This window comes from Trematomus bernacchii, unplaced genomic scaffold (genome assembly GCF_902827165.1).
Source record: "Trematomus bernacchii unplaced genomic scaffold, fTreBer1.1, whole genome shotgun sequence".
Taxonomy (NCBI): domain Eukaryota; kingdom Metazoa; phylum Chordata; class Actinopteri; order Perciformes; family Nototheniidae; genus Trematomus; species Trematomus bernacchii.
Window position 1 is genome coordinate 4,596,932 of NW_022987720.1, and position 27,529 is coordinate 4,624,460.

Genomic DNA, 27,529 nt, shown 5'->3' on the forward strand with positions numbered 1-27,529 from the left:
AATTTATTGACACATGCAAACCGTTTTATTGACAACTCATACCTTCATAATACAAATCTGATTTAACATTTTTGTATTTTTTTTAATTACAAAGCTGTTCGGTGTATATCTATACAATACAATTCTGTTCTTTTTTCTCTCTTACCTTTTTTGTCGACCTTTTATAATGTCGATATCGTCGATATGAGCCATCAGGCCTTTTAATGATACTGTAAATGGTTCAACATCTTGGTCAATAAAGTTTTGAACAGAAAAAAAAGGGGCTGGATGACAAGGAATGTAGTTAGCTGTTATTAGCATTTTTTGAAAAGAGACAACTACAGCAGCAGCTAGTAGTATTTATATATAACAACAATACACATCTCAGCATACATTTTTCTACCAACGCAACGATAAGGTGAGGAACTATTCGCATGCTAACATTAGCTCGCTGTTAGCTTGTTGTGAACTTCCGAGCTGTTGTTAGCCAACATTAGCCGGCTAGGATAGCTAGCTTGCCATTGTTTTCAAAACAAGTTGGTTTAACAGCGAAATAAATGTTGACAACAGGTACGGTGGCATACAAAACTATTGTTAACTGTTTATAAAGCTTATCTTGTCATCGTCGGTTCCTTTAGTACAGTGCTGATTGTGGTAAGTAAACTTAAAGGTCTAACTGTGAAGCTAGTTACAATCGACTTACTGTGTCTTCCTGGTAGGAAGCTACCTCGGTTGCCATCTGTATATGCGCTCTGTTTTTGCTACTTGTTAAGTTAAGTTAACCTGATTTAACCTTTACAACTAAACAGAATCGTTGCATGCTACATTTCGCAACAATTCAGGATTTAGTTATGACAAAAATGTATGCTTTTTATGGCTCAGTGACTACTTAACGTTAGATGATGTATTTTGGCAATGTCCATGCAAGCTGCATTCGTAAACTGACCGATGACTGATTCGTAAAAGTGACAGAATATAAATTCCCTTAATATATCGTTGATAAAGTGGTTATGGAAACAGAATACAGTTTCTGTGTTATTTCAGCAGTAGCATCTTAGATGTGCATCTCAGTTGCAGAAGTTTACATTTTCAGTAGTCTTTCTGCACAATTATCAAAATACAATTGCAACCATGTTAGATGTAATGAAATAAATGGTCAATAAACGTCCTTTATGTCTGTTCGAGATATTCAGCATTAATTGCACTGTAATACTTATCTTTATCATTCATTATTTTCACACTATGTTTCCCTTTTATACTAATGATAGGAAATCCCACAAGCACTCTGTACACAATCAGATATCAGATATAAATGTTTTGATTGGACAAAACCTTAAGATTTCTTTTTTATGTTTCTTCCTATTTGTTCCAAATTAATATTGTAAGCTCTGGGCTCAGATCTCAGCAAGCACTGTGACTGACATCTGGTGGTCTGAAGTAAATATAGCAGCCATTTACAAGTGGGCTAAAATCCCTGGTACTACACCAAACCTTATATGTGTGCAACAAAAGTTTTAAAACACTACTATCACAAAGTCATCATGCAACAGAAGATCTGACACAACAAATTGAAACCGTGCTCTCTGTTTTTTTGTCTTATCCCATCTCTTATATACTGACAATATTTGCTCTTTTTGCTTATTTGGCAGGACAGTGGATTTTCTCATACTCAGAATCTTCCACCCCTTGAGTCTGAAGATGGAGGAAGATCATGTTCACTGTATGTCCTGCTTCAATCAGAGATGCAACTTCAGAACTCAACCAGACATTTCTTGTGATATTATGACCTGTCCTTTAGTGTGTGGGGCTGTATTTCACTCCTGCAAAGTTGATGAGCACCACCTTATGTGCCCACTGATGAGGGTCCCCTGCCTAAACAGAGACTATGGCTGCCCCGCCAACCTGGTGCGTAACCAAATGTATGCTCACCTCGATGTGTGTCCAGCTGGAGTGGTGTGCTGCACTATGGAGTGGAACAGATGGCCCGTTAGCTGCCTGGACTACACTTCCTATGAAAGCCTGAGCCGTGGAGTGGAGGAGGTGGAGCAGCTAGACATGGCACTTGCTCTTCAGGACCAGCGTACACTACTCGAGTCCCTCAAAGTGATTGCCATGTCACCCACTGCAGAAGGAGAGCCGTGTCTCCCTGTTAGTAAGGAAAACAGGGAAACGGGCTCATCTTCGCCTACATCCGCCCCTGAGGCCTCCACCGTTATTGATACAGCTTCACACTCATCATCCTCACACCAGCCACAACCTCCCCCGTCAGTTTTGGCAAAGGAGAGAATTGCCAGTGGAATTAATGGCTTGAATGAGGAGCACTTCGGTAAACTCTACGAGGCCACAGTGGAGACAGCAAGAAGCTTAGCTGCTGCTTTGGACTTTGTTAGCAATGCCAACTCTGTTGACAGCAGCACAGAGTGTGTGAACAGTGGAGCTGCTACTCCGATGAGTACATTGAGCGACAATGGAGACCCTAAGAATGAACTAGAAATCAAAATACCAGTAGCCGCTGATGGTTTAAATAAAAAAGACATGGAGGTGCAAAGTGTCTGTTCTAGCTGTTTGATAGGAAATGGGGCTCTCAAAGGAACAGATCCAAAGATTTTAAAACCTGCAAATGGACCACTGTCGGGAGCAATGGAGGCCTTTCCTGTTGAGGTTCAAGATGACATGAACGCTGGGGTTTCTGAGGAGCCCGTCACCCCTCAGATGGCATCTCCGGTGCATGTCAGACAGGGAGTGGCACCGAGCGCTGGTCATGTGTTGCTTGAAGACAGGGGGCTAGCTCTTTTAGAAAACCATGGGCATGATCGTAAATTTCACAACTACAATTTTTTTAGGGGCCAAGGCCAATGTTCATTACCTAATGGACGGAAAGGTTACTTCAAAGACAGGTCACTGTATAGATTGCGACCGAAAATGGAGGACAAGGCAGTAGATACCTCAGATTTGGAGCAGGATGAAGACCCCATGGGTCTGGGAGAAATCGATCTGATCACAGCAGCGCTGTTCTTTTGTTTAGAGGAGTCCAGAGAGTGTAGAAGGATCTCTGACAAAGTCTATGTTGATGGCTACCGTGTTGACTTTGGCACACAGACTTTCACTTTCCCTGCAGCCATCTTGGTTACCAACACTAGAGTCGGGGACATAGCTTCTGCATCTGCCTGTGACCATGCGGCCCCCCAGCTTTCCTACCCCAGCCCTTTCCGCACTCTCCGCCTCTGCCTTGTCTTGGAGGCTCTGGAGGTCGAGGCAGTTCCACATAACCGCTACCTCCCTCCTAACCCTCGCTACCAGCATATGTTCCCTTTCGTCTGTGGTCAGTCATTGCGCAGGGACCAGTTTTCTTCCCATTTCATAAATGTCCATGGTGACATTCACGCTGGTCTCAATGGTTGGATGGAGCACCGCTGCCCGCTGGCATACTATGGCTGCACATTCTCTCAGCGAAGGTTTTACCCATCCACCCAGGGGGCCAAAGTGGTTCATGACAGGCACCTCAGGTCCTTTGGGGTTCAGCCTTGCCCAGGGGCTCAACTTCCTGTTGATTTCCAGTCGGACCAACTTAGTGGGCTTCCCATTGAGATATTGTGGCATATAGCTGGGTTCCTGGACAGTTTCAGCCTGTGCCAGCTGTCTCTGGTGTCACGGACTATGAGGGAGGTGTGTGCCAGCCTCCTCCAGATAAGAGGCATAGTGGAGCTGCAGTGGGAGCGAAGACGTTGCCCTGGTAACCCTGGCACTGTATCATGGCAAATCAAAAATAGAGTGAGTAGAAAACCTGTATTATAAAGTTACTGTATGTCAGTTATTTTTAATATTTCCTTTAATCTGTATCTGAAATCTGAGAAAAGTGCTTTTACAAAAGGAAACATTTCAAATAGCTGATGGAGCTCTACAGTAAATGCTACAATATTATACATAGCCAACATAGACTAAAGAATAATTACTTCAAATCTGTTTGAAATAGATAGATTTTTCTGGAGGGTGCCCCTAACATATATAATGTTTGTTTAGGATAACATTTTACATTTTTGTAAATCAATGTAAGCAGTAAGATAGAATAAGATTGTGGATGCTGTAACAAAAGAAGGGAATGCAGCTTCACAAAATGATTAGTATGCATTGACCTCTTCATTCAGTAATCCTTTTTTATTTATTTATGCAGGTGTGGAGATTCAGCACTGCCTTCAGCCCGGTGTCATCATGGGGTTTCAATGATCTCCCCAGCATGTCGAACCATCTCAAGAAGTGTCACTTCAACACAGCAGAGCACAAGACGGAGCCCGTTCCCCTTCCTGCCATGTGCACTGCACGAGATGGACAGTCGCTGCGCCGCGTCCTGCGTCACATTAACTCCTGACTCGACGCGGCTCGCCTCTTGCTTCTGCACGGGAGTCACTGTGGGAATATGTGGATGTTGCAATAATAGATTTTCTGTCATTAAAACAAATAACTCTACCTGTAATTCACTTGTGATGAAGCCTTAAATAAATCACACCATACTTTTCACAATGAAGGTCTGTGTTTGTGGGTGTCCCTATGACGAGAAAAAAAAGAGTTAGCATGGATTTGTGCTGAAAGTTCCACTTTATTCTGGTTAGATGAAAATATATATATTTTTGAAGACAAATATGCACAACAGATTGATATGATTCTATAAGATATACTGTATAACTGTTTGCCTTTGAGTAGTAGCCATTGGGGAAAAGCAGATTGTTGGTTATGTTGCATTATCTCTGTGTTACAGAAACTTTGCCAGCACTTTACACAAGATTTGCTAATCCTTTCTTTGTTGATGTGACCATAAATGTTCAGTCTTTCTGATCCCTATAGCGGGTGTCAACCCAGGGTGTGTCAGGACATAAGTCAAAACAGATGGATATTAATGTGAGGACAGCCTGACAACGCATGTGATTTACTACCATTTAATAAAGTCTTTATAGCCTTCTAAGTATTTGTTGAATTCTTCAAATCACTCACAAAATGAAAATGTAAAATGTTATTGTCTTGCTTTATATGTTAACATCCAATTTTCCATTTTAAAACAAACTGAAATCTTTAATATGATTAAGACATAGCATTGAACACATCCACATTTCTTCTTACAAACTGACATGCCGTCCAGTTTCAACACTGCATGGTGAAATACCTGATCTCAGCTAGTTACATAAGATCTTTCCTTCTTATATAATTTCTATAAAACACCAATACCATATTATCATCCCAAACATAGACAGTTTTGGTTAATTGCATGTTAATCAGCCAAATCTTATTACGTGGCTCACAGATTCTCTGAAAATATATTTCCATTATTCTGAAAAAAGCCTCAAACCAATGTAAATGTGGTCAAAACTATGAACATTATGAAGAATCAAACAAACATGTGAACATTACATTTTAATAAAGCTTAACCCGTTAACTTTTCTATGTTGTTTTGGTGTGTGGCCATCCTTTTTATTAATCATTTCCAAGATATGGCATGTGTGTAGCTGCGGCCTCTGCTGGTCACTTCTGAATGAATTAAGATACCTTAAAAGTTACCTAAAGATACATTTATGAATGGCACTTATTCTAAATAGTGATAATAAGAGCAACTTAACTTCCTTACTGTTTTAATGTGTTTAAGACAGATTCTCACTCTGGGCCTCTTTGATGGACTGACCTTATAGAAAACAACTCTGAGGTCTCAACACTCTTGATTAGGGAATGCTCAACACCTGTGATTTCCTTTCAAATAGCTCAATCACAGTCCTGCTACACCTGTGTGGTGGTTCAACTGAAAAGGTGGGTTACCTCTCTATGGGGCTTTATCAGTTCAACAAGAACACTCATGATTGTGCATGTTGGATGCGGTCATATTTGAACGTTTTGGAGTAGAGAAAAGCTATGTACTTCATGTAATCATTGTTGTTTGTTATCCATTGTGTTTCAGTTGTTGAAGCTAGCCAGGCATTATGGCAGAGTACAGTCTGAAAGTGACCACAGGAAGCATGCTGCATGCAGGCACATTTGATAACTTGTATGTTACCCTGATCGGTACTGAAAGGCAATCGGAGCGCACTCAGTTGACGAGTTTGGGATTGGATGATACAAATGGAAAGGTAATTGGTAAAACTAAATGAATTGTAATAGTCCATACAGTATCTTTTTTTCTCTTAACATTATGAAGGAGTTGTTGTTCCAGCATTTCATTTGAATTCAGGACAAAAGTTAAGGGTGGAAACTGTTTGGTAGAAGCTTAATATATGCCCATATTGAATCCTGAATGCATCTTCCTTTACAACACCAGGTGGGAACGTTTGCTGTGACTACACTTTTTACGTTGGGATGTCTTCTCTTCCTAAAAATGGAGAAAGATCCTTTGGAAAAGGATTGGTTTTGCTCCACAATAGTGGTGACAACACCTGAGGGGGATGAAATGATTTTCCCCTGTCACCGTTGGCTTTCCAAGGGGGAGTTTGTGTTGTTGAGAGGGGGAAGAGGTTAGTGAAGTAATTGTTAGAAGCTATGTCATGTACATTTTAAGCACATTTAAGAATGTACATGTATTTCTTTGAAAACACACAGCTACAAAGGCTTTTGAAGATCTCCATCCTAAACTAGTAGACCAACGGAAAAAAGAATTGGTTCAACAAAAAATAATTTACAAGTGAGTTTTCAATCAACTTAATTTTGCAGTGTACCAAGGTGCACCTCAATGACTGTTGATTGGGATTTATATCTTTTTGTATCTCTTTATTTCCTGTTTTACTCTGCAGATGGGCTTCGTATGCAGAAGGATTGCCATACATGGTGGATATCAAAGATAAGAATGCTCTTCCTGCAGAAAGTAGGTTTTCATTCTCAAGAGCCTTTGAACTCCAAAACTCAAAAAAAGAAATGTAAGTGCCCTGACGTACCTTATTTTGAAGACCAAGTGTCTAAAACAAATATCCAGTGCAATAACAAGTGATTTCTCTTTTTTTTTCTCTTAACCAGATATGCTGAGTTCGAACTAAAAGGTCTGACAGATTTGAATCAGCAGTTTGAAAGCTTTGAGGCCTTAAAGATGGCCTCATTGGTTAAAAAGACACCATTGGCAGGTAGGATCTCAGTAAAGTGTTTCACTGCTCTGTTAAACACCTTTTTATACTAATACATAATTTATGTCCCAGAGTATGTGTCGGAGCACTGGAAGGATGACGACTTTTTTGGATACCAGTTTCTCAATGGAATCAACCCCTTCATAATTCAACGTTGCTCAAAGCTGCCATCCAACTTCCCCTTAACAGAGGAAATGGTTCAACCTTTTTTGGCCATAGGAAGTTCTTTGAATGCAGAGATGAAGGTAAAGTGAATTTCCAGTGTATTTTAAATACATTTTTTTTAGATGTGTTAAACATTGTCCTCACTTGGCACTTATCTGTTTTATAATAATTTGTTTCCTACAGAAGGGCAATATATTCCTTGGTGATTACAAGATCATGGAAGGTCTTTCCACAAAAGTTATTGATGGTAAACCCACTGTGGTGACTCCTGCTCTCTGCCTGCTGTACCTAAATCCACAGAAGAAACTACTCCCCATTGCAATTCAGGTTTCTCATATCTCGTGATCTCAATTAAGTTTTGTTTTTTTGAATACCTTCTACAAAATAAAAAATTGTCCCCACCCTCAGCTCAGTCAGCAACCTTCAGAGGAGAACCCAATTTTCCTGCCTACCGACTCGGAGTCTGACTGGATGCTGGCCAAAATGTTTGTAAGGAGTGCAGATGCCCTCCATCACTTATTAGTCAGTCATTTGCTGAGGACTCATCTACTGCCAGAAGTTTTTACAATGGCGACACTTCGCAACCTCCCAAAGAATCACCCCCTGCACAAGGTAAGCCCTATTTATTTTTTTGAGTGCAGTGTTGCAGGCCATATGAGATGTGTTTACTTGAATCAGCTCAATGATATTACAGTAGGTTCATTACTGTCACCTATGTCTTCTTTCTTACAGCTGCTGACCCCCCATCACCGATTTACCATTCCTATAAACATACTTGCTCGTGAGACTCTTTTAGGCCCTGGTCAATTTTTTTCAAAGGTATGACTTTTTAATATATTTTTAAAAATGGAAATCATACATTAACAATTTAAACAACATAGTCAATTCTATAACTGTTTAAATATCTTGATCAAATAAAAAAAGTTAAAGCCTTTTATTGTAATTGTACAAAGACACAACGAGATTCAGAGTGCAACCCTGTCCCAGTGTGCAATAACTAGACATACATAATATTAAAACACGGCAGTTAGTCAAAAAGATATTGTAGGAGCCAATTAACACTGTGGGTATAAAGGTAGGAACCAATGTTTGTGGTTAGAGGTTCCGCCGGAAGGCCATACAGTTTTTGACCACATGGAGAACACTCACACAAACACGGGAATACAAACATTCATTGGCGTTTTTATATGTACAAAAGTGGTGGGGCACGAACAACTTGGATGTGTTTGTGTATGTATAAGCTTCTGGTGCTTTTTTAAACGCGTAAACAAATGGCTGTAGGCTATCCATGGTTCCGATAGAGAGAGGGGGGGGGGGGGGGGTATAAGGAAAACAGACACATCACCGAGGTCACAATATCAATCGATCCAGCAGAGCAATAGCCTATAGGCAAAACACAGAAGATCAACAAAAGATATGACTTAAATGAACTTACCAAAGCTGAAGTAGATGGTCAACTTCATTCATTTTCTTTCCGTTTGACTGATTTGAATCGCTATACGCTCCTCTCGTCTCCTCTTCACAAACAACTACTATTTTCGCGGCACACGTACTTGCAGCCAATCGGCTCTCTGAATTATGAGATGACGTTTGGTAGGTATGTCAGCACAGTGCCCCTATGGTGTTTATTCTTTTGCCGCACACATTGAATCGAAAAATACTCTGAGCATGCGCAGTGTAGTTTTTACAGCAACCATTCACTTTGACAGAGAGAGAGGGGCTAGATTGGGGCTTGACCCACGTTGCTCAATAGGCACACTGTAGACACTAATTAGAAGAACACAGACTAAAACAGCAATGTACAGACAAATCGGATGATTAAACATGATCTTAAAATATATTTTAAGATGTATTGTGTTTTGCATTTCTTTGGAATTATTATTTGAATTACTTTCTGCTGACACTAGGTGGGGGCTTTTCTGTGAGAAAATGAAGCAAATTAAATGGACACCAGTCAAAAGGAAATCAATGGACTGTATTTAACTGGAAACTTTGTATCAGACTTTTATTCACCTGGCAAACTTTGTGTGCGTCAATTACGCCAACATAGCGGATCCTCAGAGGCTTAAAACGTTGGCTTAGCCTCTACAGATATGTTTGGGGTTTTAACGGTGAGAAATGTTATGTAGAGGAAAATGAAATTTGTGCATTTGAAATGTAGCCAGTATTTGTTGTTTCAGAGTTCACTTGATAAAGAGGGACAACTAGAACTAATGAGAAGGGGGCTCTCCAGAACGACCTACAGCTCCCTCTGCCTGCCGGAAAACATCGCAGCTAGAGGACTGGAGTCCATCCCCAACTTTCATTTCAGAGATGATGCACTGAGGCTGTGGAGCATCATCAACAGGTGACTTTCTGCTTGATAGCTGTCAACCCTGGTGTTTGAGGATTAATGCCATTATATGCCACATTAGACAAAATAGGGGGACACATATTAAAACTAAGTATTAAGATTCTGGACTTTAAATTGGATATTGAAGCAACAATCTCAAGATGTCACACTCGTAGATATGGGGAAATGCAATTCACATCCTGATAGGGATAGTGGTGGTCTAATGGATAGTGAGGTGGGCTGAAGATCGGAAGGTTGTAAGTTCAAATCCCGCCAGGGATACCACCACTAGTGTGCCCTTGAGTAAGGCACTTATGTCCTTAGTTACTCCAGGGAGAATTCGCTTTGGATAAAAGCGTCAGCTAAGTTAAATGTAATGATACTGGTACATTTTGTCCTCAGCTTCATCCAGTCAATGGTGGCATACTATTATCCATCTGACAGTGAAGTGTCTGCAGATTCTGAGCTCCAGGAATGGATCAATGAGATATTTTATTATGGATTTCTGGGGAATGGTGACTCAGGTATATATATTTGTTGTTGTATGCTCCTTTCAAAATGTTTACATGTGTATGTAAAAGCCTAAGGCCCTGCAGTAGTCCTTTTTTTGTTAGGGGCAGATTGTAGAATATCATGTAAATTGGCTTTAGACGCCAAGTCAACCCCCTCCCTTCACATTAAGTTTTAACTTGTCTTAAATGGATAATCTATCTTTCCAAAAGGCTTTATCTTGATTGGATGATGATATTTGCTGTAAAACAAATGTTAAGAAACTTAAACAAAGTATCACATTCTGAAATAGACAGTAAGTAGAATGATGAATGCATGTAAAAACAAAAGCTGGTTATTACATTTTGAGATTTTTAAAAATATACAAAAGTAGGATGAGATGCTCTGTGAGAAATGTGCAGTAGGCTTTTAACCAAACATTCTTGATAGGATTTCCTTCAAGCCTTCAGACTGTGGAGGAACTTATCCAGGTCGTCACTACAGTGGTCTTCACGTCATCAGCTTCACATTCTGCAGGGAACCGTGGACAGGTAAATATTACATTTTTAGAAAAAAGTAGTAGAGTAGAATCTAGTTTTTTTGGGGATTTGAATGTTCTTGTGGGTGATGAGGTCACCCTCAATGTGTACTGGCTATCATATAAATGTTTAAGTTCTTCAAATGTGACTATGCCGTGCATCTTATAGTTAGACGTCAGTGTTTTGATCTCTACAACTGCTTGTCCAACACTTCTTCTAAAGTCCCAATGTGTTGGTGCCATAATGACTGGTTTTGTGCATGTAGTGCTCCTTGCCCTCAAACCATTGAAAACCAGAGATACAACAAGGGTAGAAAATCAGGCTGGAGGAGCTTGCATCTTAGTAGTTCTTCTAGTTTAGTGATTGTTATCTCTCTTTTGCTGATCCCACAGCTCCATTAAAGTATGTAAGAGGACAACCACTAACCATAACCTAAAGTTCAATGATTTAGTGTTACACCTCTTGTGTTTTGTACACATACAATTGCAACATTTTACATTGATAGCTAGCTGGCTCAGTTGTGAGCAGTAACAGCTTACTTGGTAACATTATGGGTGAGATTAAAGTAATTCAACATTCATCTCTACCATAAAGAAATTAGGAGAACAAATGAGATTTATTAATGTCAAACTATACCTTCTTTTATTTTAACCCTCAAGATTTTTTTTTTAAGTTTGACCATCTAGGTTGGATTCCCAATGGTCCACTTAGCCTGAACAAAGCTCCTCCAACTACAAAGGAACAGTCAAGCATGGAGGACATCTTGGCATATCTGCCCAAAAAATCAAGCGCAATACTTGTAATGTCATCTACATGGCTGTTCAGGGGGAATTTCAGTGATTTTGTGAGTATCCTGCGTTACATTAATCACAAAACCAGTAACTCTACCTTTTCAAAGATTTCCCATTCCCTTGCATAACATTTTGATTTTGTCCCCGTCAGGAACCCCTCGGTACTTATCCTGAGCAACGCTTTGCTGAGCCTGCAGCCTTACAGATGATCGAAGATTTTCAAGCAGTGCTGTCCTCCCTCAGTGTGGCTATTACCAAGAGGAACTTAAAGCTTGAGCTGCCTTTTAATTATTTGAACCCAAAAGAAATTGAAAACAGTCCAGGAATTTAATCTTGGTATTTGACCAAGAAAATACTTTAAACTGTGGCTCAAATAAACAACCTGCTGTCGCTTTGTTGTCCAATGTACTGCCATCTTGATACTGTAATCTTATCTTGAAAGTAAAGTTTCACATATTTATATTGTTGTTTTTGTTGATTGCATCTCTTCACCAAACCGTTCAACTGCAAGTATTCTAAAACCAAATGGTTAAAATTGTAAAGACCAATGGCAAATATCTTCATTAAGTAGGTTTTCCTGATGTAAGGGTTGAAGGAAAGTTGAGGCACAGGTGTTTAGTAAAATGAGACTTTTACTCCATTGCTTTGTTACCCTTAGATTATGTTCAGCAACTTCCGATATCACCTTTAGTACAGTATAAGGCTACGGTTTTTATGGTCATCAAATACAATTATTAATCGAACAAAGACTTGACACTATCAAATTTGCTTTTTTTTTTTTTTTTAAGTCCGGTCAGAATGAGCAGAGGGAGGTTAGCAGAAACTGTAGCAGCATTTAGTGTGGCAAACAAAACTCAACACAAACAGTGCTGCATAACAAACTCGTTTCACAAGCTGCATCTGTGCAGCAAGTTCAGTGTAAACTAGTGAAATGTTGTCATGTTGTGTGCCTCGGGCTGCAGCTACCAGGATGCATGAGCAGGATGTATGCATGTTGACACGTAACTGTTGTCTCAGCATTCTTGTTTTAGCTCACAGCAACAATATTTGGTAAAAATGTACTTAAAATACAGCTTTAATGCAACATCAGTCCGTCTATGCCTTCAAAAGACTCATCCTTGGAAAAAAGTATTGTCCCACTCTGCAGCTTCCCTGTCATTCAATGCCTCTTCAAGGTTTAGATACAGTTACGAAGAGCTGGTGCTTGTTTTATAATCTGAACCTTATTTTTTTTTACATTTGTTTTACACTTTAAAAATACCAAAGTGGGTGGATGGGACCATCAGTTTTTTTTTGACTAATTTATTGAAGATGAACATATTCAGGGTGTGCTTGCTAATATTTGTTGCTAGATTGTTTTGAATTTAATATGTTACCCTCTTTGAACAAACTTGCTGATCCCTTCCATTACTCTCAAACTAAATGCTTCCTGATAAATAACCTGACAGGATTTTGAAAACAGTATGGATGTTTAACTTAAAGGAAACCTATCATGCTATATTTAAATGATATATTGTAGGGCCATACCTATATAAGGTATATTTATACATTTCTGTTTTCAAAATACCAAACAGATCATGCATTTTAGCCATGCCTCATTTCGCTCCATGTGCTGTTTGCTGTCTACGGGTCTGATTCTCCTGACCACGCCCCCATGCAGGAGAGGGGAGACGTGCTCTGATCAGCTGCTGGGCTGTCAGAAGAGGGGGAGAAAAAGAGATCTCCGTGTTTTATTATATAGAGTCGTTATTCATTTGTTTTCAAGCTCAATAAATAACAAAGAAGACCTTTGACCGGCACTTTTCTAATTTTGTCCGGAAGATTTAAACTTTAACGGACATCTTGACCGGCGAAACAAACTGAAACTGAAACTCTGCCGCACGGTCCCCTCGTTCCTTGGAAGAGGCGGAGAGGTGGGTGTTTGTCATCTGCTGGTGGACTAACCGGAGAGAATTACAATGCTTGCCTCGACGGGGAGGGATTGCATTGCAGCGGGAGCAAACGCTTGCCTCGGGGAGGGAGAAAGAAAGCCACAGCGGAGAATAAACAGAAGGGTAACCATGGTACTGTAACCAAGTCTTCTTCGCTGCTTTTGTGGCAGACTACAGCGCGACTTACAGGCCTGGCATATGTACTACAGCGTCTCCAGCGCTTTCGAACGGCAATGGCCGTCGCTGTCTCCTCCTGATTGGTGGAGTTGTCCCAATAGCCGTAGCGCCACCGTCCTGACGTCAGGACAGTGTTCAAATCTGGATCAGTTTTTATCAGATCCGTTGCAGCCCCTTTTTTAGAGATTTGGGTATGGAGGAAAATAGAGAGGGTTGTGTTTTCTGACACTTGGTGAGTTCCCTGGAACACCGGGGACACATATTCATGTATAAAAGACGTACAAAAGTGCATTTTGCATGATAGGTCCCCTTTAATCTTTGAATAGTCAGTCAGTACTGTTGATGCTACATCTACAACAAATCACAAGACTTCACCTCAAGAAACAGCAAGAACTTGCATATAGGTGCAGGGAACTAAAAATCAGACCGAGAGAGTAATGAATCGGCATTTCAGAGAGTTAAACAGAAATGTGTACTCCATCTAAATACTGAGCCGTGCATCCTATAGTTAGACGTCAGTGTTTTGATCTCTGTACAACTGCTTGTCCAACACTTCTTCTAAAGTCCCAATGTGTTGGTGCCATAATGACTGGTTTTGTGCATGCAGTGCTCCTTGCCCTCAAACCATTGAAAACCAGAAATACAACAAAAAGGTAGAAAATCAGGCTGGAGGAGCTTGCATCTTAGTAGTTCTTCTAGTTTAATGATTGTTATCTCTCTTTTGATGATCCCACAGCTCAATTAAAGTATGTACAAAACATCAAAGAACATCAATATGTTTTGCGCCTTTAAATATAGTATGACTCTTCACTTTTCTTAATATTTAGACAATCCAAATATAGCAAATAAAGCAGTAGCTGAGCACTTGGTGTATTATTATATAGTATTTAGCTTTGGGCTAAAGAATAGCTGATACTGGTACATTTTATTGTTGTCCTCAGCTTCATCCAGTCAATGGTGGCATACTATTATCCATCTGACAGTGAAGTGTCTGCAGATTCTGAGCTCCAGGAATGGATCAATGAGATATTTTATTATGGATTTCTGGGGAATGATGACTCGGGTATATATATTTGTTGTTATATGCTCCTTTCAAAATGTTTACATGTAAAAGCCTAAGGCCCTGCAGTAGTCCTTTTTTTGTTAGACACAGATTGTAGAATATCATGTAAATTGGCTTTAGACGCCAAGTCAACCCCCTCCCTTCACATTAAGTTTTAACTTGCCTTAAATGGATAAACTATCTTTCCAAAAGGCTTTATCTTGATTGGATGATGATATTTGCTGTAAAACAAATGTTAAGGAACTTAAACAAAGTATCACATTCTGAAATAGACAGTAAGTAGAATGATGAATGCATGTAAAAACAAAAGCTGGTTATTACATTTTGAGATTTTTAAAAATATACAAAAGTAGGATGAGATGCTCTGTGAGAAATGTGCAGTAGGCTTTTAACCAAACATTCTTGACAGGATTTCCTTCAAGCCTTCAGACTGTGGAGGAACTTATCCAGGTCGTCACTACAGTGGTCTTCACGTCATCAGCTACACATTCTGCAGGGAACCGTGGACAGGTAAATATTACATTTTTAGTAGAATCTAGTTTTTTGGGGATTTGAATGTTCTTTTGGGTGATGAGGTCACCCTCAATTTGTACTGGCTATCATATAAATGTTTAAGTTCTTCAAATGTGACTATGCCGTGCTCATCACCCAAAAGAACATTCAAATCCCCAAAAAACTAGATTCTACTAAAAATGTAATATTTACCTGTCCACGGTTCCCTGCAGAATGTGAAGCTGATGACGTGAAGACCACTGTAGTGACGACCTGGATAAGTTCCTCCACAGTCTGAAGGCTTGAAGGAAATCCTGTCAAGAATGTTTTGTTAAAAGCCTACTGCACATTTCTCACAGAGCATCTCATCCTACTTTTGTATATTTTTTAAAATCTCAAAATGTAATAACCAGCTTTTGTTTTTACATGCATTCATCATTCTACTTACTGTCTATTTCAGAATGTGATACTTTGTTTAAGTTTCTTAACATTTGTTTTACAGCAAATATCATCCAATCAAGATAAAGCCTTTTGGAAAGATAGTTTATCCATTTAAGGCAAGTTAAAACTTAATGTGAAGGGAGGGGGTTGACTTGGCGTCTAAAGCCAATTTACATGATATTCTACAATCTGTGTCTAACAAAAAAAGGACTACTGCAGGGCCTTAGGCTTTTACATGTAAACATTTTGAAAGGAGCATATAACAACAAATATATATACCCGAGTCATCATTCCCCAGAAATCCATAATAAAATATCTCATTGATCCATTCCTGGAGCTCAGAATCTGCAGACACTTCACTGTCAGATGGATAATAGTATGCCACCATTGACTGGATGAAGCTGAGGACAACAATAAAATGTACCAGTATCAGCTATTCTTTAGCCCAAAGCTAAATACTATATAATAATACACCAAGTGTTCAGCTACTGCTTTATTTGCTGTATTTGGATTGTCTAAATATTAAGAAAAGTGAAGAGTCATACTATATTTAAAGGCTCAAAACATATTGATGTTCTTTGATGTTTTGTACATACTTTAATTGAGCTGTGGGATCATCAAAAGAGAGATAACAATCACTAAACTAGAAGAACTACTAAGATGCAAGCTCCTCCAGCCTGATTTTCTACCTTTTTGTTGTATTTCTGGTTTTCAATGGTTTGAGGGCAAGGAGCACTACATGCACAAAACCAGTCATTATGGCAGCAACACATTGGGACTTTAGAAGAAGTGTTGGACAGCAGTTGTACAGAGATCAAAACACTGACGTCTAACTATGCACGGCATAGTCACATTTGAAGAACTTAAACATTTATATGATAGCCAGTACACATTGAGGGTGACCTCATCACCCAAAAGAACATTCAAATCCTAACAAACCTGAAAACTTAAATATCTTGTTTTAGAAAATTAGAAATGTCAAAAAGCCAGACTGGATGGTGTAGTGTTGTTCACACTATTATCCTCAAACTTGAGTTTTTTCCCCCAGTAATTTACCCTGTTGATACTCAGTATTTAGATACAAAATACACATTTGCGGGCGGTGGTGGCGAAGTCGATAGGGACTTGGCTTGTCAACTGGAAGGTCACCAGTTCGAGTCCCGGCAAGACCAAGTGCTACCGAGGTGTCCCTGAGCAAGGCACTGTTCCCTACACTGCTCCCCGGGCGCCGTCCATGGCAGCACACTGCTCCTAACACTAGGATGGGTCAAATGCAGAGGAACAATTTTGTTACATAGTACCTGTACTGTGAAATGACAAGAGGAATTTATTTATTTTATTTTTACATTTCTGTTTAACTCTCTGAAATGCCGATTCATTACTCTCTCGGTCTGATTTTTAGTTCCCTGCACCTACTGTATATGCAAGTTCTTGCTGTTTCTTGAGGTGAAGTCTTGTGATTTGTTATAGATGTAGCATCAACAGTACTGACTGACTATTCAAAGATTAAGTTAAACATCCATACTGTTTTCAAAATCCTGTCAGGTTATTTATCAGGAAGCATTTAGTTTGAGAGTAATGGAAGGGATCAGCAAGTTTGTTCAAAGAGGGTAACATATTAAATTCAAAACAATCTAGCAACAAATATTAGCAAGCACACCCTGAATATGTTCATCTTCAATAAATTAATAAAAAAAAAACAGATGGTCCCATCCACCCGCTTCGGTATTTTTAAAGTGTAAAACAAATGTAAAAGAATAAGGTTCAGATTATAAAACAAGCACCAGCTCTTCGTAACTGTATCTAAACCTTGAAGAGGCATTGAATGACAGGGAAGCTGCAGAGTGGGACAATACTTTTTTCCAAGGATGAGTCTTTTGAAGGCATAGACGGACTGATGTTGCATTAAAGCTGTATTTTAAGTACATTTTTACCAAATATTGTTGCTGTGAGCTAAAACAAGAATGCTGAGTCAACAGTTACGTGTCAACATGCATACATCCTGCTCATGCATCCTGGTAGCTGCAGCCCGAGGCACACAACATGACAACATTTCACTAGTTTACACTGAACCCTTATTAAAAAGCTGATTACTATCTGAGTTTAACCACTGATTGTTTTAATGACCATTCTAAATTCTGGAAAACAATTAAATCACTTCAGAATAAGAAGGTTTCTTGTTTCCCACAAAAACTGAAGGTCAGTGATTCTTTTATTTCAGATTCAGATGGTATGTCTAATGCCTTTAATGCTCACTTCAAAAAGGCTGGTCACATTTTCAGTGGCGACTGGTCATTAGGGGCAGGTGGGGCACAGCCCCACCTAGTGTCAGCAGAAAGTATTACAAATAATGATTACAAAAATGCAAAAAAATAAATAAAAAAATATATAAAATATATTTAAGATCATGTTTAATCATCTTATTCGTCTGTACATTGCTGTTTTAGTCTGTGTTCTTCTAATTAGTGTGTCTACAGTCACAGTGTGTGCCTATTGAGCTGTTTAGAGCCATGTGGGACAAAACCTGATTATGCCCCTTCCTCTCGCTGTGAAGTGAACGGTGACTGTAAAAACTACACTGCGCATGCTCAGAGTATTTTGTAATGTAATGTGTGTGGCAAAAAAATAATGACCAGAGGGGCACGGAGCTACCATCCCTACCATACGTCATCTCAAATCATTCAGAGCTGATTGGCTGTAAGTACGTGTGCCGCGAAAAGTGTGGTGCTTGAAGAGGAGACGAGAGAGCTGCAGTGGCGCGTCCTAAAACCAGGAAGTAAGCACAAAAAAGCAATGAGATTTCTCCAGAGGATTTTAGAAAATAGCTCGAAATAAGATCTGTGGGAAACGTACCTGTTAGATAAATGCACGTTTTGATTAGCCGGATAACATCCACATGTCTACCCTACTTTTATAATTTTTTTATCATAAATCTATGGATTAGATTTATGATAGACTTTTGAAACTACAAGAAGATAAGGAGGACTTTTACAAAAAAGTAATAGAAATGTTTGTCCAGAAGGATAGGCAAATGGACTTCATCTTCAAGTCAAGGTGACCGCCATTTTATTGAAAATGGGATCTTACTAAGAGAGAACAATTCAATATTTAAATGATAAAATTACATTTTTTGGGTATCCTTTTGTTGAACTGTCTGTTTAAAATTAATCGAAGCATCAGACAAAAAAAGCTTTTGAAAATAATATTATATTTTGGTTTAGGTCAAAATATAATATTTGTAAACCTGAAGAGTCAGTGCCAGTGCCTCAGCAGCCATGAACCTCACTGCACGTCACTGCAGAAGCTTATATATAGACATCTAAGTTTTTTGTGCCCCACCACTTTTGTACATATAAAAACGCCACTGCACATTTTTGATGAGCAAAGTCATGACTCTCTAAATGGTCGTACTCACAGCCATAGTCAAGAGATGAACTCCCCTGTTTTTGATTTCGCTTATTTCTCGGTCTCTGAAGTCTTACAGGGTTTGCACTCAATTGATCCTAAAAAGTCTGCCGGGCCTGACGGCCTCGACCCGTTCTTTTTAAAAATTGCAGCTCAGATTATAGCACAACCAGTAACTGATATTTTTAATCTCTCCCTGTCCACTCACACACTGCCAGCTGTGTGGAAGCAAGCTCTGGTATTGCCCCTCTTGAAAGCTGGTGATCCCACGGAGTTGAATAACTATCGTCCTATCTCAAATCTTTCTGTGTTATCAAAGATTCTTGAGTCCCTTGTTTCTACTCAGCTAAAACTTTTTTTAAATTCACACAACATCCTTAACCCTATGCAATCTGGATTCAGATCAAAGCACAGTACTGTGACTGCCAGTCTGAAAGTCTTAGACGATATTAAGGCTGCTTTGGATAAGAAATCAGTTTGTGTTGCATTGTTTATTGACCTAGCCAAAGCATTTGACACTGTAGATCACCACATTATGTCTAATGTTATGTTGGTGTCTCGTTTCGGTCACAATGCCATTTGCTGGTTTCAGAGTTATCTAACCGACCGTACTCAGTGCGTCAGGTTGGGTAGTACTGTCTCTGACCCTGTCACCTTGGAGAAGGGAGTTCCACAGGGCTCTATTTTGGGGCCCTTGCTATTTTTATTATATGTAAACAATATTTGTAATCAGATGCAATTTTCTGCCTATCATATGTATGCTGATGACACTATTGTATACTCATGTGCTCCTCCTCTGGATATGGCCATTTCCAATTTAAAATCAGATTTGATCACGCTGCAGCATGCACTTCTTGATGCCAAACTGCTATTGAACAGTAAGAAAACCAAAGCAATGCTTTTTGCTCCCAAGTCAGCGTCCTCTTGCCTCTCCATTGACACCCTTGATGGCGTTTCTGTTGAGTTTGTTGATACCTACAAATATCTGGGCTTTTGGTGGGACAGTAATCTGAACTTTAAACACCACATTGAAGTTTTAACAAAGAAATTGAAATTCACTCTTGGCTTCCTTTTCAGACTTAAATGTTGTTTTTCAATTTCATACCGTAAAAGGTTGGTCTCTGGCTTATTCCTGTCCCAGCTGGACTACGGTGATACCATTTATAGATTTGCCTGTCCCACTGTTTTGGCCAAACTTGACCCACTTTACCATGCTGCACTGCGTTATATATCAAATGCACCCTATAGGACTCATCATTGCACACTGTATAGCCTAACTGGATGGTCCTCACTTACTATGCGTAGGATGCAGCACTGGTTTTTATTAATGTATAAAGCCATTTTAGGTAAGCTTCCACTCTACATGTGTTTCAGATTTGCCCCAGTTTGCGACTCTTACAACCTCAGATCCAGTGCCTGGATACGGTTCCAGGTACCTGCTGTGCGGACTGAGGCTGGAAAAAGGAGTCTTTCTTATTATGGTCCTTGGTCTTGGAATGACCTTCAATCAAGCCTAAAACTGATGGCACTTGTCTCTATAGCATGCTTTAAATTGAAGTTGTCTGAAGTACTCACCACCAGCTGCTCTTGCAGTAACAAGTAGTGTACTTTTCTTACTGTCCTAATGTGCACAATGTAGTGACTGCTTTTTCGTCTTTTGTTTTCTTAGTTATGTTCTCTGTATTTTATATGTTTGTGTTATGTGTAACGTTGCTGCCTTCTTGGCCAGGTCAGCATTGAAAATGAGATTTTATCTCAATGTTTTTATCTGGTTAAATAAAAAAATAAAAAAACTTGCTGTACAGATGCAGCTTGTGAAACAAGTTTCTTATGCAGCACTGTTTGTGTTGAGTTGTTTGCCACACTAAAGGCTGCTACAGTTTCTGCTAACCTTCTGCTCATTCTGACCAGACTTAAAAAAAAAAGCAAATTTGATAGTGTTAAGTCTGTTAGATTAATAATTGTATTCGATGACCATAAAAACCGTAGCCTTATACTGTACTAAAGGTGATATCGGAAGTTGCTGAACATAATCTAAGGGTAACAAAGCAATGGAGTAAAAGTCTCATGTTACTAAACACCTGTGCCTCAACTTTCCTTCAACCCTTATATCAGGAAAACTTACTTAATGAAGATATTTGCCATTGGTCTTTACAATTTTAACCATTTGGTTTTAGAATACTTGCAGTTGAACGGTTTGGTGAAGAGATGCAATCAACAACAATATAAATATGTGAAACTTTACTTTCAAGATAAGATTACAGTATCAAGATGGCAGTACATTGGACAACAAAGCGACAACAGGTTGTTTATTTGAGCCACAGTTTAAAGTATTTTCTTGGTCAAATACCAAGATTAAATTCCTGGACTGTTTTCAATTTCTTTTGGGTTCAAATAATTAAAAGGCAGCTCAAGCTTTGAGTTCCTCTTGGTAATAGCCACACTGAGGGAGGACAGCACTGCTTGAAAATCTTTGACCATCTGTAAGGCTGCAGGCTCAGCAAAGCGTTGCTCAGGATAAGTACCGAGGGGTTCCTGACGGGGACAAAATCCAAATGTTATGCAAGGGAATGGGAAATCTTTGAAAAGGTAGAGTTACTGGTTTTGTGATTAATGTAACGCAGGATACTCACAAAATCACTGAAATTCCCCCTGACCAGCCATGTATATGACATTACAAGTATTGCGCTTGATTTTTTGGGCAGATATGCCAAGATGTCCTCCATGCTTGACTGTTCCTTTGTAGTTGGAGGAGCTTTGTTCAGGATAAGTGGACCATTGGGAATCCAACCTAGATGGTCAAACTTAAAAAAAAAATCTTGAGGGTTAAAATAAAAAAAAAAGGTATAGTTTGACATCAATAAATCTCATTTGTTCTCCTAATTTCTTTATGGTAGAGATGAATGTTGAATTACTTTAATCTGACCCATAATGTTACCAAGTAAGCTGTTACTGCTCACAACTGAGCCAGCCAGCTATCAATGTAAAATGTTGCAATTGTATGTGTACACTTTGTACAAAACACAAGAGGTGTAACACTAAATCATTGAACTTTAGGTTATTGTTAGTGGTTTTGTCCTCTTTGACTCCGCTTAATGTACTGTATAGCATCTTTAGCTCAAGGGGAAATCAATATCTCCTAATCAGAGGGTCAGTAGTCTAATCCCCAGCCTCTTCAGTAACACGTCAACATTTCCTTGGGGAGCATACTTTACCCCAGATTGCTCCCATAGGCATGTCTTTGTATAGAAGTGTAAGTTAGTCACGTTGACATGTACAAACACAAGGGTGCTATCCGTCTTTTCATACAACTTCAAACCGGAAGGCAAAAAAGGCCCTTTCCCGAAAAAACAAAAAATTCTACTTTTTAATTAACCCAAAACATGATGTTTTGTGTACATACTTTAATGGAGCTGTGGGATCATCAAAAGAGAGATAACAATCACTAAACTAGAAGAACTACTAAGATGCAAGCTCCTCCAGCCTGATTTTCTACCCTTGTTGTATCTCTGGTTTTCAATGGTTTGAGGGCAAGGAGCACTACATGCACAAAACCAGTCATTATGGCACCAACACATTGGGACTTTAGAAGAAGTGTTGGACAAGCAGTTGTAGAGATCAAAACACTGACGTCTAACTATAGGATGCACGGCATAGTCACATTTGAAGAACTTAAACATTTATATGATAGCCAGTACAAATTGAGGGTGACCTCATCACCCACAAGAACATTCAAATCCCCAAAAAAATAGATTCTACTCTACTAATTTTTTCTAAAAATGTAATATTTACCTGTCCACGGTTCCCTGCAGAATGTGAAGCTGATGACGTGAAGACCACTGTAGTGACGACCTGGATAAGTTCCTCCACAGTCTGAAGGCTTGAAGGAAATCCTATCAAGAATGTTTGGTTAAAAGCCTACTGCACATTTCTCACAGAGCATCTCATCCTACTTTTGTATATTTTTAAAAATCTCAAAATGTAATAACCAGCTTTTGTTTTTACATGCATTCATCATTCTACTTACTGTCTATTTCAGAATGTGTTACTTTGTTTACGTTTCTTAACATTTGTTTTACAGCAAATATCATCCAATCAAGATAAAGCCTTTTGGAAAGATAGATTATCCATTTAAGGCAAGTTAAAACTTAATGTGAAGGGAGGGGGTTGACTTGGCGTCTAAAGCCAATTTACATGATATTCTACAATCTGCCCCTAACAAAAAAAGGACTACTGCAGGGCCTTAGGCTTTTACATACACATGTAAACATTTTGAAAGGAGCATACAACAACAAATATATATACCTGAGTCACCATTCCCCAGAAATCCATAATAAAATATCTCATTGATCCATTCCTGGAGCTCAGAATCTGCAGACACTTCACTGTCAGATGGATAATAGTATGCCACCATTGACTGGATGAAGCTGAGGACAAAATGTACCAGTATCATTACATTTAACTTAGCTGACGCTTTTATCCAAAGCGAATTCTCCCTGGAGTAACTAAGGACATAAGTGCCTTACTCAAGGGCACACTAGTGGTGGTATCCCTGGCGGGATTTGAACTTACAACCTTCCGATCTTCAGCCCACCTCACTATCCATTATACCACCACTATCCCCATCAGGATGTGAATTGCATTTCCCCATATCTATGAGTGTGACATCTTGAGATTGTTGCTTCAATATCCAATTTAAAGTCCAGAATCTTAATACTTAGTTTTAATACGTGTCCCCCTATTTTGTCTAATGTGGCATATAATGGCATTAATCCTCAAACACCAGGGTTGACAGCAATCAAGCAGAAAGTCACCTGTTGATGATGCTCCACAGCCTCAGTGCATCATCTCTGAAATGAAAGTTGGGGATGGACTCCAGTCCTCTAGCTGCGATGTTTTCCGGCAGGCAGAGGGAGCTGTAGGTCGTTCTGGAGAGCCCCCTTCTCATTAGTTCTAGTTGTCCCTCTTTATCAAGTGAACTCTGAAACAACAAATACTGGCTACATTTCAAATGCACAAATTTCATTTTCCTCTACATAACATTTCTCACCGTTAAAACCCCAAACATATCTGTAGAGGCTAAGCCAACGTTTTAAGCCTCTGAGGATCCGCTATGTTGGCGTAATTGACGCACACAAAGTTTGCCAGGTGAATAAAAGTCTGATACAAAGTTTCCAGTTAAATACAGTCCATTGATTTCCTTTTGACTAGTGTCCATTTAATTTGCTTCATTTTCTCACAGAAAAGCCCCCACCTAGTGTCAGCAGAAAGTAATTCAAATAATAATTCCAAAGAAATGCAAAACACAATACATCTTAAAATATATTTTAAGATCATGTTTAATCATCCGATTTGTCTGTACATTGCTGTTTTAGTCGGTGTTCTTCTAATTAGTGAGTATTTTTCGATTCAATATGTGCGGCAAAAGAATAAACACCATAGGGGCACTGTGCTGACATACCTACCAAACGTCATCTCATAATTCAGAGAGCCGATTGGCTGCAAGTACGTGTGCCGCGAAAATAGTAGTTGTTTGTGAAGAGGAGACGAGAGAGGAGCGTATAGCGATTCAAATCAGTCAAACGGAAAGAAAATGAATGAAGTTGACCATCTACTTCAGCTTTGGTAAGTTCATTTAAGTCATATCTTTTGTTGATCTTCTGTGTTTTGCCTATAGGCTATTGCTCTGCTGGATCGATAGATATTGTGACCTCGGTGATGAGTGTCTGTTTTCCTTATACCCCCCCCCCCCCCTCTCTCTATCGGAACCATGGATAGCCTACAGCCATTTGTTTACACGTTTAAAAAAGCACCAGAAGCTTATACATACACAAACACATCCAAGTTGTTCGTGCCCCACCACTTTTGTACATATAAAAACGCCAATGAATGTTTGTATTCCCGTGTTTGTGTGAGTGTTCTCCATGTGGTCAAAAACTGTATGGCCTTCTGGCGGAACCTCTAACCACAAACATTGGTTCCTACCTTTATACCCACAGTGTTAATTGGCTCCTACAATATCTTTTTGACTAACTGCCGTGTTTTAATATTATGTATGTCTAGTTATTGCACACTGGGACAGGGTTGCACTCTGAATCTCGTTGTGTCTTTGTACAATTACAATAAAAGGCTTTAACTTTTTTTATTTGATCAAGATATTTAAACAGTTATAGAATTGACTATGTTGTTTAAATTGTTAATGTATGATTTCCATTTTTAAAAATATATTAAAAAGTCATACCTTTGAAAAAAATTGACCAGGGCCTAAAAGAGTCTCACGAGCAAGTATGTTTATAGGAATGGTAAATCGGTGATGGGGGGTCAGCAGCTGTAAGAAAGAAGACATAGGTGACAGTAATAAACCTACTGTAATATCATTGAGCTGATTCAAGTAAACACATCTCATATGGCCTGCAACACTGCACTCAAAAAAATAAATAGGGCTTACCTTGTGCAGGGGGTGATTCTTTGGGAGGTTGCGAAGTGTCGCCATTGTAAAAACTTCTGGCAGTAGATGAGTCCTCAGCAAATGACTGACTAATAAGTGATGGAGGGCATCTGCACTCCTTACAAACATTTTGGCCAGCATCCAGTCAGACTCTGAGTCGGTAGGCAGGAAAATTGGGTTCTCCTTTGAAGGTTGCTGACTGAGCTGAGGGTGGGGACAATTTTTTATTTTGTAGAAGGTATTCAAAAAAACAAAACTTAATTGAGATCACGAGATATGAGAAACCTGAATTGCAATGGGGAGTAGTTTCTTCTGTGGATTTAGGTACAGCAGGCAGAGAGCAGGAGTCACCACAGTGGGTTTACCATCAATAACTTTTGTGGAAAGACCTTCCATGATCTTGTAATCACCAAGGAATATATTGCCCTTCTGTAGGAAACAAATTATTATAAAACAGATAAGTGCCAAGTGAGGACAATGTTTAACACATCTAAAAAAAATTAAATTTAAAATACACTGGAAATTCACTTTACCTTCATCTCTGCATTCAAAGAACTTCCTATGGCCAAAAAAGGTTGAACCATTTCCTCTGTTAAGGGGAAGTTGGATGGCAGCTTTGAGCAACGTTGAATTATGAAGGGGTTGATTCCATTGAGAAACTGGTATCCAAAAAAGTCATCATCCTTCCAGTGCTCCGACACATACTCTGGGACATAAATTATGTATTAGTATAAAAAGGTGTTTAACAGAGCAGTGAAACACTTTACTGAGATCCTACCTGCCAATGGTGTCTTTTTAACCAATGAGGCCATCTTTAAGGCCTCAAAGCTTTCAAACTGCTGATTCAAATCTGTCAGACCTTTTAGTTCGAACTCAGCATATCTGGTTAAGAGAAAAAAAAGAGAAGAGAAATCACTTGTTATTGCACTGGATATTTGTTTTAGACACTTGGTCTTCAAAATAAGGTACGTTAGGGCACTTACATTTCTTTTTTTGAGTTTTGGAGTTCAAAGGCTCTTGAGAATGAAAACCTACTTTCTGCAGGAAGAGCATTCTTATCTTTGATGTCCACCATGTATGGCAATCCTTCTGCATACGAAGCCCATCTGCAGAGTAAAACAGGAAATAAAGAGATACAAAAAGATATAAATCCCAATCAACAGTCATTGAGGTGCACCTTGGTACACTGCAAAATTAAGTTGATTGAAAACTCACTTGTAAATTATTTTTTGTTGAACCAATTCTTTTTTCCGTTGGTCTACTAGTTTAGGATGGAGATCTTCAAAAGCCTTTGTAGCTGTGTGTTTTCAAAGAAATACATGTACATTCTTAAATGTGCTTAAAATGTACATGACATAGCTTCTAACAATTACTTCACTAACCTCTTCCCCCTCTCAACAACACAAACTCCCCCTTGGAAAGCCAACGGTGACAGGGGAAAATCATTTCATCCCCCTCAGGTGTTGTCACCACTATTGTGGAGCAAAACCAATCCTTTTCCAAAGGATCTTTCTCCATTTTTAGGAAGAGAAGACATCCCAACGTAAAAAGTGTAGTCACAGCAAACGTTCCCACCTGGTGTTGTAAAGGAAGATGCATTCAGGATTCAATATGGGCATATATTAAGCTTCTACCAAACAGTTTCCACCCTTAACTTTTGTCCTGAATTCAAATCAAATGCTGGAACAACAACTCTTTCATAATGTTAAGAGAAAAAAAGATACTGTATGGACTATTACAATTCATTTAGTTTTACCAATTACCTTTCCATTTGTATCATCCAATCCCAAACTCGTCAACTGAGTGCGCTCCGATTGCCTTTCAGTACCGATCAGGGTAACATACAAGTTATCAAATGTGCCTGCATGCAGCATGCTTCCTGTGGTCACTTTCAGAGTGTACTCTGCCATAATGCCTGGCTAGCTACAACAACTGAAACACAATGGATAACAAACAACAATGATTACATGCAGTACATAGCTTTTCTCTACTCCAAAACGTTCAAATATGACCGCATCCAACATGCACAATCATGAGTGTTCTTGTTGAACTGATAAAGCCCCATAGAGAGGTAACCCACCTTTTCAGTTGAACCACCACACAGGTGTAGCAGGACTGTGATTGAGCTATTTGAAAGGAAATCACAGGTGTTGAGCATTCCCTAATCAAGAGTGTTGAGACCTCAGAGT

The 27,529-nt window shown here is 39.2% G+C and overlaps 3 protein-coding genes across 5 annotated transcripts; 2 read left to right on the forward strand and 1 right to left on the reverse strand.

Annotated features, from left to right (window-relative positions):
- Positions 1-290: 290 nt before the first annotated feature.
- Positions 291-4,936, forward strand: LOC117492375 (F-box only protein 30-like). Of its 2 annotated transcripts, none has more exons than XM_034142615.1 (3): positions 291-397; positions 1,629-3,750; positions 4,151-4,936. In XM_034142615.1, exons 2-3 carry the CDS (start codon positions 1,678-1,680, stop codon positions 4,343-4,345), a joined length of 2,268 nt encoding a protein of 755 aa, XP_033998506.1. In that variant the 5' UTR covers positions 291-397; positions 1,629-1,677; the 3' UTR covers positions 4,346-4,936. The 2 variants fall into 2 exon arrangements, with proteins under 2 accessions (XP_033998506.1, XP_033998507.1); XM_034142616.1 differs by having other exon boundaries at positions 1,634-3,750.
- An 814-nt stretch (positions 4,937-5,750) lies between these two features.
- LOC117492376 (arachidonate 15-lipoxygenase B-like) lies at positions 5,751-11,845 on the forward strand. Its single transcript, XM_034142617.1, has 15 exons — positions 5,751-5,769; positions 5,918-6,086; positions 6,275-6,467; positions 6,553-6,634; positions 6,744-6,866; positions 6,964-7,067; positions 7,140-7,312; positions 7,416-7,559; positions 7,641-7,844; positions 7,965-8,051; positions 9,413-9,579; positions 9,967-10,088; positions 10,504-10,604; positions 11,266-11,436; positions 11,535-11,845. The coding sequence occupies exons 2-15, from the start codon at positions 5,940-5,942 to the stop codon at positions 11,712-11,714; spliced, it is 1,998 nt and encodes a 665-aa protein (XP_033998508.1). The 5' UTR covers positions 5,751-5,769; positions 5,918-5,939; the 3' UTR covers positions 11,715-11,845.
- Positions 11,846-21,118: 9,273 nt separating this feature from the next.
- LOC117492378 (arachidonate 15-lipoxygenase B-like) lies at positions 21,119-27,460 on the reverse strand. 2 transcript variants are annotated; one of them, XM_034142621.1, is made up of 14 exons: positions 27,104-27,265; positions 26,723-26,915; positions 26,556-26,637; positions 26,324-26,446; positions 26,119-26,222; positions 25,874-26,046; positions 25,626-25,769; positions 25,341-25,544; positions 25,134-25,220; positions 23,707-23,873; positions 23,198-23,319; positions 22,685-22,785; positions 21,526-21,696; positions 21,119-21,427 (listed from the first exon to the last, which is right to left on the reverse strand). In XM_034142621.1, exons 1-14 carry the CDS (start codon positions 27,248-27,250, stop codon positions 21,248-21,250), a joined length of 1,998 nt encoding a protein of 665 aa, XP_033998512.1. In that variant the 5' UTR covers positions 27,251-27,265; the 3' UTR covers positions 21,119-21,247. The 2 variants fall into 2 exon arrangements, with proteins under 2 accessions (XP_033998512.1, XP_033998511.1); XM_034142620.1 differs by lacking the exon at positions 21,119-21,427 and adding an exon at positions 27,421-27,460 and having other exon boundaries at positions 21,436-21,696; positions 27,104-27,272.
- Between the last annotated feature and the right edge of the window lie 69 nt (positions 27,461-27,529).